General features: G+C 48.9%; 1 protein-coding gene across 1 annotated transcript; it reads left to right on the top strand.

The window, feature by feature from the left end:
• The first annotated feature begins 7,620 nt into the window (after positions 1 to 7,620).
• Positions 7,621 to 13,313, top strand: LOC125567947 (nematocyst expressed protein 6-like). Its single transcript, XM_048729052.1, has 9 exons — positions 7,621 to 7,780; positions 8,110 to 8,277; positions 9,342 to 9,456; positions 9,647 to 9,715; positions 10,821 to 10,939; positions 11,067 to 11,285; positions 11,964 to 12,017; positions 12,906 to 12,969; positions 13,236 to 13,313. The coding sequence occupies exons 1-8, from the start codon at positions 7,723 to 7,725 to the stop codon at positions 12,959 to 12,961; spliced, it is 858 nt and encodes a 285-aa protein (XP_048585009.1). The 5' UTR covers positions 7,621 to 7,722; the 3' UTR covers positions 12,962 to 12,969; positions 13,236 to 13,313.

The raw sequence follows: 13,313 nt of genomic DNA, 5'->3' as shown, positions 1-13,313 counted from the left end.
CGCACAGCAGACCAAGGATCGCGTTCCGGCGACAGCGCTTCGCGCTCCCGGACAATGCAAATCTCGGCTGTTATCCATGGAGTAAGCAGACATTTAGACACGAGGGCCCCACCCATATCCGCACGTCCGTGCATATAACGCAAGATTACAAAGACCATCACCGACGCCGCAGTCATAACCGGCCTCGTCGCCGGTATCGGCTGGGTTGGGCGCAAGGTCTTACGCGAGGACTTCACCAAAGACCCCTCTGCGAACGCCATGAACTACATCTCCAGCAAAACGCAAGAAGAACGCCGAGTTGGCGTACATTGGCGCCGGCGCTCTCGCCATCGGCTACGCAGCTAGCCGCTTGCTGTGATGCAGCTGCCGTTGAAACGTGTTTCTGCGCTGCGTCTAGGCGGCCTTTTTCCATGCTGCGCGTATACGCATGCGTATGCGTATAAGATGATTGCAGACCGAGTTCGCGCAGCAGTGCGTATGCACGTACGCCGAAGGCGTAGCAGACGGCAAACGCCTGTTGGAGACTGATACATGCGTTGCAACGCATTGCAATGCATCGCGTATACCTATACGTATACACACGTAATGGCCCGCCGGAACGGCAAGCGCATGTCCGACGAAGAACTCGATGCGTTCCTTCGTCCTATATACTACGCCAGAGGCGGCTTCCAGGGAGTGACCGCTCTGCACGCCAAACTTCCCAAAGGCTCAGCCTCCAAAGATCGAGTGCGCAAGTGGGTAAGCTCGCAGCCCGTCGGGGGCTACACACAGACACCTCCTCCTCCGACTACCTACGCCCACTTCTCGGAGCAGATACCAAACCGTATCCACCAGTCGGACCTGCTATTCTTGCCAACCGACCGCGGGTACAAGTATGCCCTGACTGTCGTTGACGTTGCTTCACGATATAAAGCCGCCCGCCCACTGAGGACTAAGAGCCCGGCCGTCGTCTCCCGCGAACTCGCTGGCATCTATGCAGAGGGACCTCTCACATGGCTTAATATCCTCATGGTTGATGACGGCACGGAGTTCAATGTGGATCACGCGGACTATCTGGTCGGCGAGCCGCACGCGGGAGATGCCGGTGTATACAGCATTCGTGATCCAACCCTCTAAGCTGTGGTCTACGATAAACAGACGTCTTGGAGTCTGGATAGTCTTGCCCTGCACCCGGTGGACCGTCCCCCAGCCCGCGTATTTCCACTCGAGGGGAAGCCCGTTAAAGACCGCGTCGAGAGGAACCTCGACTACCGTGCCTTTGTACGCGTCGACCTTCTCACCCCTTTTGCCTGGCACGGGCACCGGCCGCCCTTGCTTGCGATAACGATGCGCGATGCTGGGATCGGGGTCAAAGCGGATGGTTGCTGGCAATCGGGGGTAGTTTTTCCTGTGGTGCTCTACCAATCGCTGCTGAACAAGGGCCCCCATCTTGTTGGTCGAGCACACCCACACATCGCTTGGGTGGGCCTGCTCGATCGCCGCGTCGAACGCCACCCCATCCCACTCCTCTCGAAACACCTCAAGCTGTTAAGAATCTGGCTGACACCAAATCCGGCCCTTTATGTCGTGGAGCCTGGAGGAGGGCGCGGCAGAGCCGCAGTTGCATGTACTGTACGGCTTTCCGCAGTCTTCACACAGGCAGCGGTATTCGGACTCGAACCAGCGGATGTTCCCTTGTGCCCACTCCTTGAGCATATCGTGAGGCCCCTGTTTATCTCCCCAGGGCGGGACCTGCCCATAGTCGCCACAACACACTACCTGACACGGCCGCGTGGCGAGATACCCTAGGATGGCGCGTAGCACTTTAGTCTGTACCTTACAGCACTCGTCAATGATGATTACTTCTGCGAGACGGTCGAGTTTGTTCCCCAGCTCGGAAGTTCTCCACTCCTCTACCGGCTTCTCCGCTGGTATGCAGAGGTAGTGGTGGTAGGTTTGAGCGCGCCCCGCGCACGCGAGGCGCGGGTTGTTGCGATGATCGTGGGCTAGGTCGTTCTCGGGGGTGAGCACCACCACGTTGCGGCCGCGGAACATGCTCACCGCCCACTCGGTCTTCCCCTATCCTCCCTGGCCGGCTAGATACATCCTTGCAGAGGTTTCGGCCACTAGATCGCACGGCAGACTCGACGCAGTGCTTGGCTCCCTAGCCAAGCACCCCGCTCTTCGGACCCCAAGCCGCTTCGGGTCGCCACTCGTACCCAGGTTTCTTGTGGCGCCACTCTCCATACCTCGGATTTCGCTCCACGAGCTTCACACCACTGTGCACACTCGGAGGACGTCTTCGCGAGGGATCCGCCTCAACATGCGTCGCAACGCTATGTTTGTGTACGCCAAGACGAAGGCCCTGATATGGTACCATTGTGAGCGCCGGACACCGTCTTGTTATTGGATCAGATGAGCCCCGTCGGCATGCTCGAAGTTAAGTAAGTGGTCGGTGCCCGCAAGGAGGTTTGTCAGATACGCGGCTTCTTCACGGTCGCGGACTACGATCGAGGACTCGTCGCCATGGCGAGCACACTTGCCTACGAAACGGACAGCGAGATCTCGACCCTCAGGGTACTGCGAGTCTTCGCCGCTGGGGCGGCACGCGATGGAGCGGGGGAACTTGATGGAGTCCTTTTTTCCGACGCTATAGAACACCTCCCTCGCCGCGGCCATGACGAGGTCACCCGAGTCTAGCAGGTCATTGAGCTCTGGCGTGGTGATCCAACCCTCGTTTTGTTCCAAGTGCTGCCCTACCCTCCCGGAAGTGTAGGGGTGGCAGGCCTCAAAGAACCCCCACTCGGTCAGCTGAATGGCCCCGGTCAGTTGAAGAACCACGCTCAATGGTCGTCCCACAACATCCGCGATACGATACACGTTCGTAGGGAAGCCGTATTTCCGTACCAGATCAATGGCGTCCGAGGCGCCGCCGAAGTCACTATCCTCGCACCCTAGGTACGCCGCACGCATGTCGATGTGCGCATGAGGCGGCGCCCCTAAGATTTCCTTGCTATTCCACACTTTGGACTCAACCTGCGCCGCTCGCCCGACGTCCCTGTATTAGAGACGTTGGCCTGATGTTCTCTCTTTGGGTCCACTTCTTGAAGCGATACCCTATTGCACCTCCCATCGAGTGCGTAGCTTCGGTGTACTCTTGGTAGGCTGGGTGGTCATCAGGGAGCCATTGAGGATCATATCCAGTCTCGTCTGTAAACGCCCTGTCGATAGCCCATTCGTCTTGTCCCGATCGGTACAGTTTGCCTTCGTGCGTGACTATAACGCGCCCACACAGCGACAGCAAGATCCTCGTGCTTCTGGGGATCGCCCTGTTTATAAAGCGAATGCGCACCTCTCGCACTTTTGCCTCGCGCGTTTTTGTGGCGCGAGGCGCCGCCTTCTCCTGACATAACGAACGAAGCTCCCCCTCAGCCTCGAAGTCTAGGCCGTGGACGCTCGCGATCGCAGGTGGTTCAGTCGGAAGCTTCGCCCAGGCGTGGTTATTGTGGCAAGGGATGGTGATCCTCGTCTTGTACTTCCTCGAGTCCCACAGGACGTTACCCAGGGCGTCCACGGCTACTAGCTTTACCTCGAGCTTCTTTTCCATCTCAAAGAGGTCTTCTTTGGTGCATCCCGTAGTGGCCAGCTTCTTGTCAAATCGCTCGAGGATATTGCCTCGTGTCTTGGTCAGACCAAGGGAGCGCGAGGTGCCGCGATTCCTCAAGAAGTCGGCAACATAGCTCACAACACAGTTAGCGAAGGCGTCACTCCCCTCTCGCTCAAACATTGTCCCAGGCTCACCATTTTGCTCAGGTAGAGGGCGAAGCTCGTATCTTACGTAGACGAGGTACTCTCGTCCTTTCTCCCAAATACCCGCATTGATGCCTTCCAGGGCACCGACTGCGATTTGGCCCCCTCTTTTGACTAACGACCAATCTTGTGCTCCGATCGCCCTTCCTCCTCTGTGTTTGGCGCCAATGGCTCTGCGGGGGCCTTACCAACGACCGTAAAGAGTCTGTAACGCCGGTCGGGGTCTACCATCTCGAGCACCAGCGGTGTTTGCCCGCAGAGACTCCCGCTCGTGCGAGACCCACCACACCGAGCCATCGTCATTAATATCGGGCCCCCGCATAACCGGCTTTAGAGCAATGACACCTGCTCCACCAAGATCTCGTATCTCCTGGTAAACACCGGCGCTCATGTCTTGGCCCCGAAGAGTGGCATCCACGCTTGGGAACCGAAGATGGGCGCCGCGGACGAAGGGAGAATAGTACTCCTCGGGGCCTAAGCTCTCCGGGCCCTCTTGCCGCCGTCCCGGCAGCAAAGGGTCGACTTCCTCTCTCCACACCCTCGCCGGTACGAGCGGCTTAAGCAGCTTGTGTTTGACATTGTCGGGGATGTCCTCGTCCAGGATGTTCTGGACCAGCCCTGCCAGTACGGCGGGCGTCTCTTTGTCAGGCATGCTATCGAGAATCTCCTGGTAAACACCGGCGCTTATGTATTGGCCCCGAAGAGTGGCATCCACGCTTGGGAACCGAAGATGGGCGCCGCCGACGAAGAGATAATAGTACTCCTCGGGGTCTAAGCTCTCTGGGCCCTCTTGTCGCCGTCCCGGCAACAAAGGGTCGACTTCCTCTGTCCACACTTTCGCCGGTACGAGCGGCTTAAGCAGCTTGTGTTTGACATCGTCGGGGATGTCCTCGTCCAGGATGTTCTGGACCAGCCCTGCCAGTACGGCGGGCGCCTCTTTGTCAGGCTTGCTATCGAGAATCTCCTCCATATAAGCGTCCATGTTTGGGTATACCCTGTGCCACCCAGTCTCCGACTGCCCGTATCACAACCGGCGGGACGAGTGTTCGGATATGACCTGTGCCACCCAGTCTCTAATTGCCCGTACCACAGCCGGCGGGACGGGCGTTTGGGTATGCCTTGTGCCACCCAGTCCCTAATCGCCCGTACCGCGGTGTCGGACAGGACGGGCGTTTGAGTATGCCTTGTGCCACCCAGTATCAATTGCCCGTACCGCGGGCTGCGATGTCAGACAGGACGAGTGCGAACCATTTCCAAACGCGCCTCTCGACGCCACGCATCCTCTGCCCTTCACGATTCGCTCCGCAGGGGCGCACAACCGCGTCTTCGACCGAGTCCCTATGCCGCAGATCCTGCACGGCACGGGGAGGGGGATGCCCTTACGGAGCCTTTGGAGGTGCACCTTGCAGTAGGTGTCCATGCACCTCCGGCCGCACGTGTTTGCGTGGCAAACCTTTAGCCACCCGCAATAATCCTTTCCGCACCTCATCCTTCGAACGCTCGGTATACCACAGGACAGACGGATGTCTAATTGCAAGTCCTTGGGGGTCGAGATACTACGCGCTCAAGGCCGCTATCAGAGCTCGACACGGCCTCGCACCGAGTGATAAAAAAAGCAGGAAAGGGCCCTCCCTAGAGACACGCGAAAAGATGAAAAAGAGGCTGTGAGAAATTCGCGAGGAGTTCGGGAGCGAGGTGTTCGAGTAGAACTCAGGTTTAAACGCCACGCCAGCGGCTTTGAATCTACGGCCGTTGTTCCGCGCCCCATAGGTTGGCGGCCCTCCTCGTTTTCACGGCCCTCATTAGCAATCTACGCGGGCCTCATCTGCATGAGACGGGGCTGGGGGGCTCGGAGGGGCGCCCGGCCTACATGCACAATTGCCCCAATTGTTGATGTACGTGAAACATTATCTGCCTACATGTACAATTGCCCCAATTATTGATGTACGTGGGACGCGCCCGGCCTACATGCACAATTGCCCCAATTGTTGATGTACGTGAAACATTATCTGCCTACATGCACAATTGCCCCAATTGTTGATGTACGTGAAACATTATCTGCCTACATGCACAATTGCCCCAATTATTGATGTACGTGAAACATTAACTGCCTACATGCACAATTGCCCCAATTATTGATGTACGTGGGACGCGCCCGGCCTACATGCACAATTGCCCCAATTATTGATGTACGTGAAACATTATCCGCCTACATGTACAATTGCCCCAATTATTGATGTACGTGAAACATTATCTGCCTACATGCACAATTGCCCCAATTATTGATGTACGTGGGACGCGCCCGGCCTACATGCACAATTGCGCCAATTGTTGATGTACGTGAAACATTATCCGCCTACATGTACAATTGCCCCAATTATTGGTGTACGTGAAACATTATCTTCTTGAGATGGGGTTGGGGGGGGGGCTGATACATAGAAAAGAGACGGGGCTGGGGGGCTCGGAGGGGGGATTCGCGCCTCCCAAGCCTAAGATGGGGTTGGGAGGCCCGGAGGGGCGATCCGCGCCTCCCACTAGTTTCTATGAAACCCCCCAGTCCCCCCCCCGATAGTTCGCTTGTATGCAATCATCGTTGAATCGGAGCCCGAAGTTTTTAAAGGTTTTAGCTAACATTTCCGGCCAGCTTTTTTTTCGGTCTCTTCGGATTGATTTGTCCCTCTTCTGACACCAAGCCGATTGTGCAATACGCGCGGTGTGGTGACAACCTTATTCCTAATCAAACATGGCGGACTTCGCTCGTACTATCATGCGTCTGCCGCTGACCAACAGACCGCTGACAACAAGCGCAACTACTCTGTTTCACAGAGGCGTTTGACATACCTTTTCAATTATTGGTTTCTGTTCTTTCGACATGAAAAACTTATGTATTTTCTTTCATGGTATATATTGTATTTTCTAGTTCTGTTTCATATTTTTTTAAATAGAAATGGCCGATAAAGAGTCTTGTAAAGTGAATTAAAATAAGGCGCGTTTTTGTCAAGTGGCTTGTATCAATTTTCATTTCCATTGATGCTTATTCTGACTAGTTCTGTCAACATGATTTTAAAATTTGAAAAAATATTATGTTCTCAACATGGCCGACTTGCCAAATTAGCCTCAAACGTAATGTCATAGCTCAGAGCCTATAGTTGATTTTTTAACCCAGCGTCGGGAAAACTAATACTCGCGAAAATGGAACTTCCACTCTCGTGGAATGAAATATAAACTACCAATAATACCTGGTATAGTGGAACATTGATAATATGATATAGATTTCAGATCGATTTCAGGTCCCGCAAACTATAAAATATATGGAAAATAATATCGATTTAACGATATTTTTTATATAACGACGCAATACCTTAAAGTGATGTACTGTCCTTGATATTTCATGGTTCAACCTAAGGGTAAAACGCCCCTTCCTGAAATCCACCTGTCGAAAACATTAAGGGGACCAGCGGCGTAGCCAGGATTTTTAACATTTTTCGCTGTATTTTAGATAATGTCTACTAAATTTACTGTATTTTGGGCTGCTAAAATATAGCCCAATATATTGATATTTCAACCATAAAATGTAAGTTTAAGAGAGTCACTTGGACTATTGCCTGTTTATTTGCGGCTACATAAATACTGCACGCTGAATAAGACTTCCTCGTGCGTTTCGTTTTGCTAATTTGTTCACTGCGTTCACGTCTTTGTTCAAAGGGTTTTTCTACTGGTTTTGCTGCCTGAGTCGCCATTCCATGTCTTAGACACGACCACCTGCAAGAAGGGTGATCTCATTTGCCCATTATAAGGTTGAAAAAGGGTTTATCTATTATTCTTACACAATCCCTTTGTGACTTTACTACTCTAGCAAAAATACAGGCTGGTTTCAGTTGGCTCTGAAAGTCGCATTGACAGGAGCTGCCCTTCTTTTTCCTTCCAGTTACCATGAAAGGATTTATATTCGCTGGAGTTTTGGTCTCGGCTCTGATCTGCCTGGCAGAAGGTACTTGTAATGTATTTCATATTGTTTTTATTGATCTGCTAATTTCATTACTAGAAAAAGATTCGTTTTTTTTAATTAGAAAATAAAATCAAAACTTATTACATCACGCCACACAAGTTTATTTGATTGGACACTTTCTTCCGATAAAATGCAGAAATGGCCTTCTTACAGAAAACGGTTTGTTCGAATTAGCGAATCTGAAACGCTAAAATACTACAAATCAGTACCAAATATGCCGTCATTGAATCCAAATTATCTTTAGTATTCTCTATACCGCGGTAGTTTTAATAAAATAAAAAAAACGTTGACGTTAAACGTGTGTCTTTCAGGCAAGCCTTTTGATAACTTAGAGTTGGTTGAAGATGACATGCTGATGACCAAGGAGCAAAAAGAGGCTTATCTCGCGCACCAGAATGGACGGGTTCGACGTGCTGCCTTAAAGAACCGCTACCTCTGGCCTCAGGGAAAAATCCCTTTCACCTTCAGCAACGATATTGGTGAGAGTACAAGCTGTGTGTCTGTCCTGTATGTTTGTGTATGTGTTTGTCTGGGTATCTACCCCCATACTGGCGAGAGGTACAACCTATTACCTTTATACCTACATGGGGAGGTTTTATTTTATTAGCCTGAATTTGGTGAGGGCAATCCTAAGCTCAATATTTTTTACGTCCGTTAGATAATCTTCTAAATTGTGGGACAGTTTAAATTTTCTGAGCGTACGCATTTTGTTCTTTTGGGCTTGGTCTTTTCTGTTGTTATTTTGAATAGAGCTAAGCCATGTCTGTTGTTCAATGTCATAAAGCCTTTGTTGAAGAAAACTGTAAGTTGCTTCATGAGTGTTTGTGTCAGTCAGCCAAATATCGCTCCTACCCGCAAGGTCTAGTATTTGTTTAATTTTTCTATACCAAAAGTTCTTGATTTCATAATTAGATATGGCAGCGAATGCTTTGCGGGAGAGTTTTTCGTTATTCCCATTGTTGTTTGAAAGTTTAAGCCAAAGTTTGATCGCTCTACACTTTGCTTTTGTTCTGAGAGGGAATCGTCCTAATTCAGCCCTACACGCGTTCGAGCTTCAGTATCGGTTTACGCCGAGAAGCCGTTTTAAAAACTTGGTGTGGACCATTTCTACTGGAACTTTTTCTAACTTTCCCTTGTAGTCCGCTCCCCATATTTCGCTTCCATAAAGTAGGATTGGTTGTATTAAGGTGTCAAAAAGGCGGAGAGTTAGTTTGATATCTTGTCTGAAGTGCTCTCCCATTTCTTTTCTTAACTTGAATATCGCTTTTAATGCTACTTTTTTGAGCTCCTCCTACCAGGTTCGATTCCTTTTCCAGACGTGAGTTGAGTTAGTTGATTCTTGCCTTTGCTCAGAGGGTGTTTCTCTGGTTTTTCTCACTCCACAAAAAAGCGGCTGCCTGAGGCGCCAAGGCATGTTTTACACTCGACCACGTTATTTATGCGCTCCGGTAATCCAGCGTTCCGCCGGCTGATTATTATCATTATTGTTATAACTATTTAATTATTGCTTTCGCAAGCTAATAATTCGTGTTCTGTGTACTAGACCAAGCTGGAAGAGAATTGGCTGAAAGAGCGATGAACCACTGGATGTCAAGGACCTGTTTAAGGTTCAGTCCACGAAGAAGAGAACACGCATACATCGAGTTTCAATATGACGGGTATGTACAAATCACAAAGAAGAGAACGCGATCACATCGAGTTTCAATGTGACTGGGAGGAAAAGATTGCACCCCTTATTCAGATTACAAAAGTCTGGAAGTTGTTTTTTATCTTTTTTATATGATACCTTCGCCATCCCATTAGGATGCCGGATATCATGCATCGTAATTATGAATTCTGTTTATACAGGAAGTGCAGAGCCCGAGTTGGTTACACCGGAGAGGCAAGACAGAAAGTCTCTATTGGTAGCACACGCAAGTAAGTCCTCTATTGGTAGCACACGCGAGTAAGTCCTGTATTGGTAGCACACGCGAGTAAGTCCTCTATTGGTAGCACACGCAAGTAAGTCCTCTATTGGTAGCACACGCGAGTAAGTCCTCTATTGGTAGCACACGTAAGTAAGTCCTCTATTGGTAGCACACGCGAGTAAGTCCTGTATTGGTAGCACACGCGAGTAAGTCCTCTATTGGTAGCACACGCAAGTAAGTCCTCTATTGGTAGCACACGCAAGTAAGTCCTCTATTGGTAGCACACGCAAGTAAGTCCTCTATTGTTAGCACACGCAAGTAAGTCCTGTATTGGTAGCACACGCGAGTAAGTCCTCTATTGGTAGCACACGCAAGTAAGTCCTCTATTGGTAGCACACGCAAGTTAGTCCTCTATTTGTAGCACACGCGAGTAAATTCTCTATTGGTAACACACGCAAGTAAGTCCTCTATTGGTAGCACACGCAAGTAAGTCCACTATTGGTAGCACACGCAAGTAAGTCCTCTATTGGTAGCACACGCAAGTAAGTCCACTATTGGTAGCACACGCAAGTAAGTCCTGTATTGGTAGCACGCGCAAGTAAGTCCTGTATTGGTAGCACACGCAAGTAAGTCCTGTATTGGTAGCACACGCAAGTAAGTCCTCTATTGGTAGCACACGCAAGTAAGTCCTCTATTGGTAGCACACGCAAGTAAGTCCTCTATTGGTAGCACACGCAAGTAAGTCCTCTATTGGTAGCACACGCGAGTAGGTCCACTATTGGTAGCACACGCAAGTAAGTCCTCTATTGGTAGCACACGCAAGTAAGTCCTCTATTGGTAGCACACGCAAGTAAGTCCTCTATTGGTAGCACACGCAAGTAAGTCCTCTATTGGTAGCACACGCAAGTAAGTCCTCTATTGGTAGCAGACGCAAATAAGTTCTCCCTTTCCATATTGGCGTTTATTTATCTCTATTTTTAATCTCAATTAAGTAAGTACATCCCCTTCATATTGCCCTTTTTCGTTAGTTCTCCCTACTGCCTCCCCTGCCCCCACTTCTATCCTTCTTATTCATTCACTCCATCTACTGATCACATAACTGGTTTCCATGGCAGCCCCTGTTCATTTGGATCAGTTGTTCATGAACTTGGACACGGCATCGGCTTTTTCCACGAGCACTCACGACCTGACCGAGACGAGTACGTGAATATCCACTTCAAGAACATCCGAAAGGGTGAGTAACCCTTGTGAGACAAGCATGTTTTCACCGTAGCGGGGTGACAGGAACAATTGAGTCCAACCCTTATTTAAAATAGCTGTATATGTTTGAAAACGTCTAAACCAGAACTCGTCTTGTTTAGGAGCCGAAAGTAACTTCAGAAAAGATAACGGTTATTTCGTGGATTCTCGCGGCCAGGATTACGACTACGGTAGCATTATGCATTACTCCAAGTACCAAGGAAATAACGCATTGAATGCCGTCGTTATGGAGCCAATTCAAAGAGGCGCCGAAATCGGTCAGAGAGATGGTTTGAGCGCCGGCGACATTCGTCAGACGAAGCTGATGTACAAGTGCAACGGTAAGACCACCCACTGCACAACTAAGTTGCTATGAAAATTGTGCAACAAAAGAAGATTTTTGTGCAAAATTCAAATGAAAAGCTTGTTGGCGAAGGTTTTTTACGAGGTTTTTTACCTCCAGAGCCGAAGCAGGCCAAATACGATTGGGAGGGTGGGGGGGGGGGGGACAGACACGCCCCTATTTTTCATTTCCTTATAATTTTTCAAAATATTGGGGGGGGGGGGGGGGGGGCTCACCCACTGCTACGGCCCTGACCCTAAAGGCCTGAAAATTCATTCATGGGTTTTAAGATTTGACAGTGTACAATGTGGAATAGCAGGAACGCTATGGTCTATTAACATACTTGCCAACCTTGAGAGCTCAAAAACCAGGGATTGAGATTGTGCTTCAAGTAAAAAAACTGTATAAGAAATTCTCGATGAATTTTCCCGGGAGGTTACAGATATAGGAAGTTTCGATTTTTTTTGCTGGGAGGTGAAGGCTAAAAACTGAGAGTCTCCCGCGAAAACTGGGAGAGTTGGCATTTATATATTAGCGTAAAAGTGCTATTCCCAGAAAGACCCTGTTTTTATTTTCACTTTTGCGCAATTGCTTAAACACTAAAGAGTTAATGATAATATCCACGCATGGATGTTGTTCCTAGTTTTGACATACTCATTTTGCGTTTTCTCCTTAGCTCAAGGCGACAGTGAACTTCAGCCCGTCAATGACGAGGATGAGGACGGCGGAGGTACACTCGCATTCTTTCTATCTGACAATTTCTTATAATCTTACGATAAGGAAAGGGTCATTATTTAACGGAGGGAAATTTGCTATGTTTGGGGTGACGTTTGCGATTTTTTGAGCGTTGATTTGTGGGAGGGCCTCATATTTTGATACATAGTGTAGGGGAAGGCCTTATGAACAGGTATTCTGACCCCCCTTTACAATATTTTTTACACCCCTGAAGATTTGGCTCGAAACAACACGTCCCCTGGCTTGGTGGTGTTTAAGGCCAGCTCCGTCTCTCCTTCATGGGCATGCCTAAGTCAGACCCCCCCCCCCATTCACACACAAATCTTTGGCGTGCAAAGGAAGGAGGCGGTGTCTGTCTCCCCACTCCCCTCAATTCCGGCGGTTAACAAAATATACAGCATATATATATATATATATATATATATATATATATATATATATATATATATATATATATATATATATATATATATATATATATATATATTTTTGGCAAAGTGCCCAATCCCCTTTCTTTGTTTGTATAGCATCACGGCTTTACTACATTTGTGGGCAACTTGTTATTACAATTGTGGGTTTGTTACATTTGTGGGTGCTTACTACATTTGTTAGCTCTGCGCTCATACGGTTGTAAAATTTGCTGGTTCTCCTGGAAGAACGTGCCGTATTTAAAGCATCTCAAGATTAGAGTATGATTTCAATAAAGTAACCCAAACGTTTTTGTTTAGCTTTTTTATTTTGTTCTGATGGAGGGCATTTATTTTTGTTTTGGTCGCCTTATTTGGGGGAGGGTCACCATTTTTGTGCTTTTAGTGCGATAACTGTTTTATTTTATCTGTCGACAACTCCTTTTATATAAATTGTCTGTTTGCCTCGTTTGCAGATTCAAAAAAGAAACCAGACCCAAAAGGCCCCAAGCCAGGAGAAATTGAGGAATAACAATAAAGGTAAAAGAAAAGGAGCAAAGAGATGTTAATGGCTTGTCAGCCAAACGTCCTTCGGCCATAAGGCGCGGGATGGTTTATCCCGAAAAATACCCTAGCTTTCTTTTGATTAAACTCGATCATACCCTCCCGCCCCAATGGCTGTACCACTTTTTTTAGAGAGAAAAAGAGAGAGGTGGATGAATATTCACACAAGACGCATGAGGGATATAGCTGAACCACTAAAGACACATTCAAGCTTAGCTAACTTGTTTTCTTTAATGTTTCAGAAATTCAAGAGTGGAAGAAAATGGCAAAAAGACTTGAGTTTGACTGTATCAGTTGAAATAAAGAGCTCGTGAAATGCT

The sequence above is a fragment of the Nematostella vectensis genome, chromosome 6 (genome assembly GCF_932526225.1).
Source record: "Nematostella vectensis chromosome 6, jaNemVect1.1, whole genome shotgun sequence".
Taxonomy (NCBI): Eukaryota; Metazoa; Cnidaria; class Anthozoa; order Actiniaria; family Edwardsiidae; genus Nematostella; species Nematostella vectensis.
This window is presented reverse-complemented; position numbering and strand designations above follow the sequence as displayed.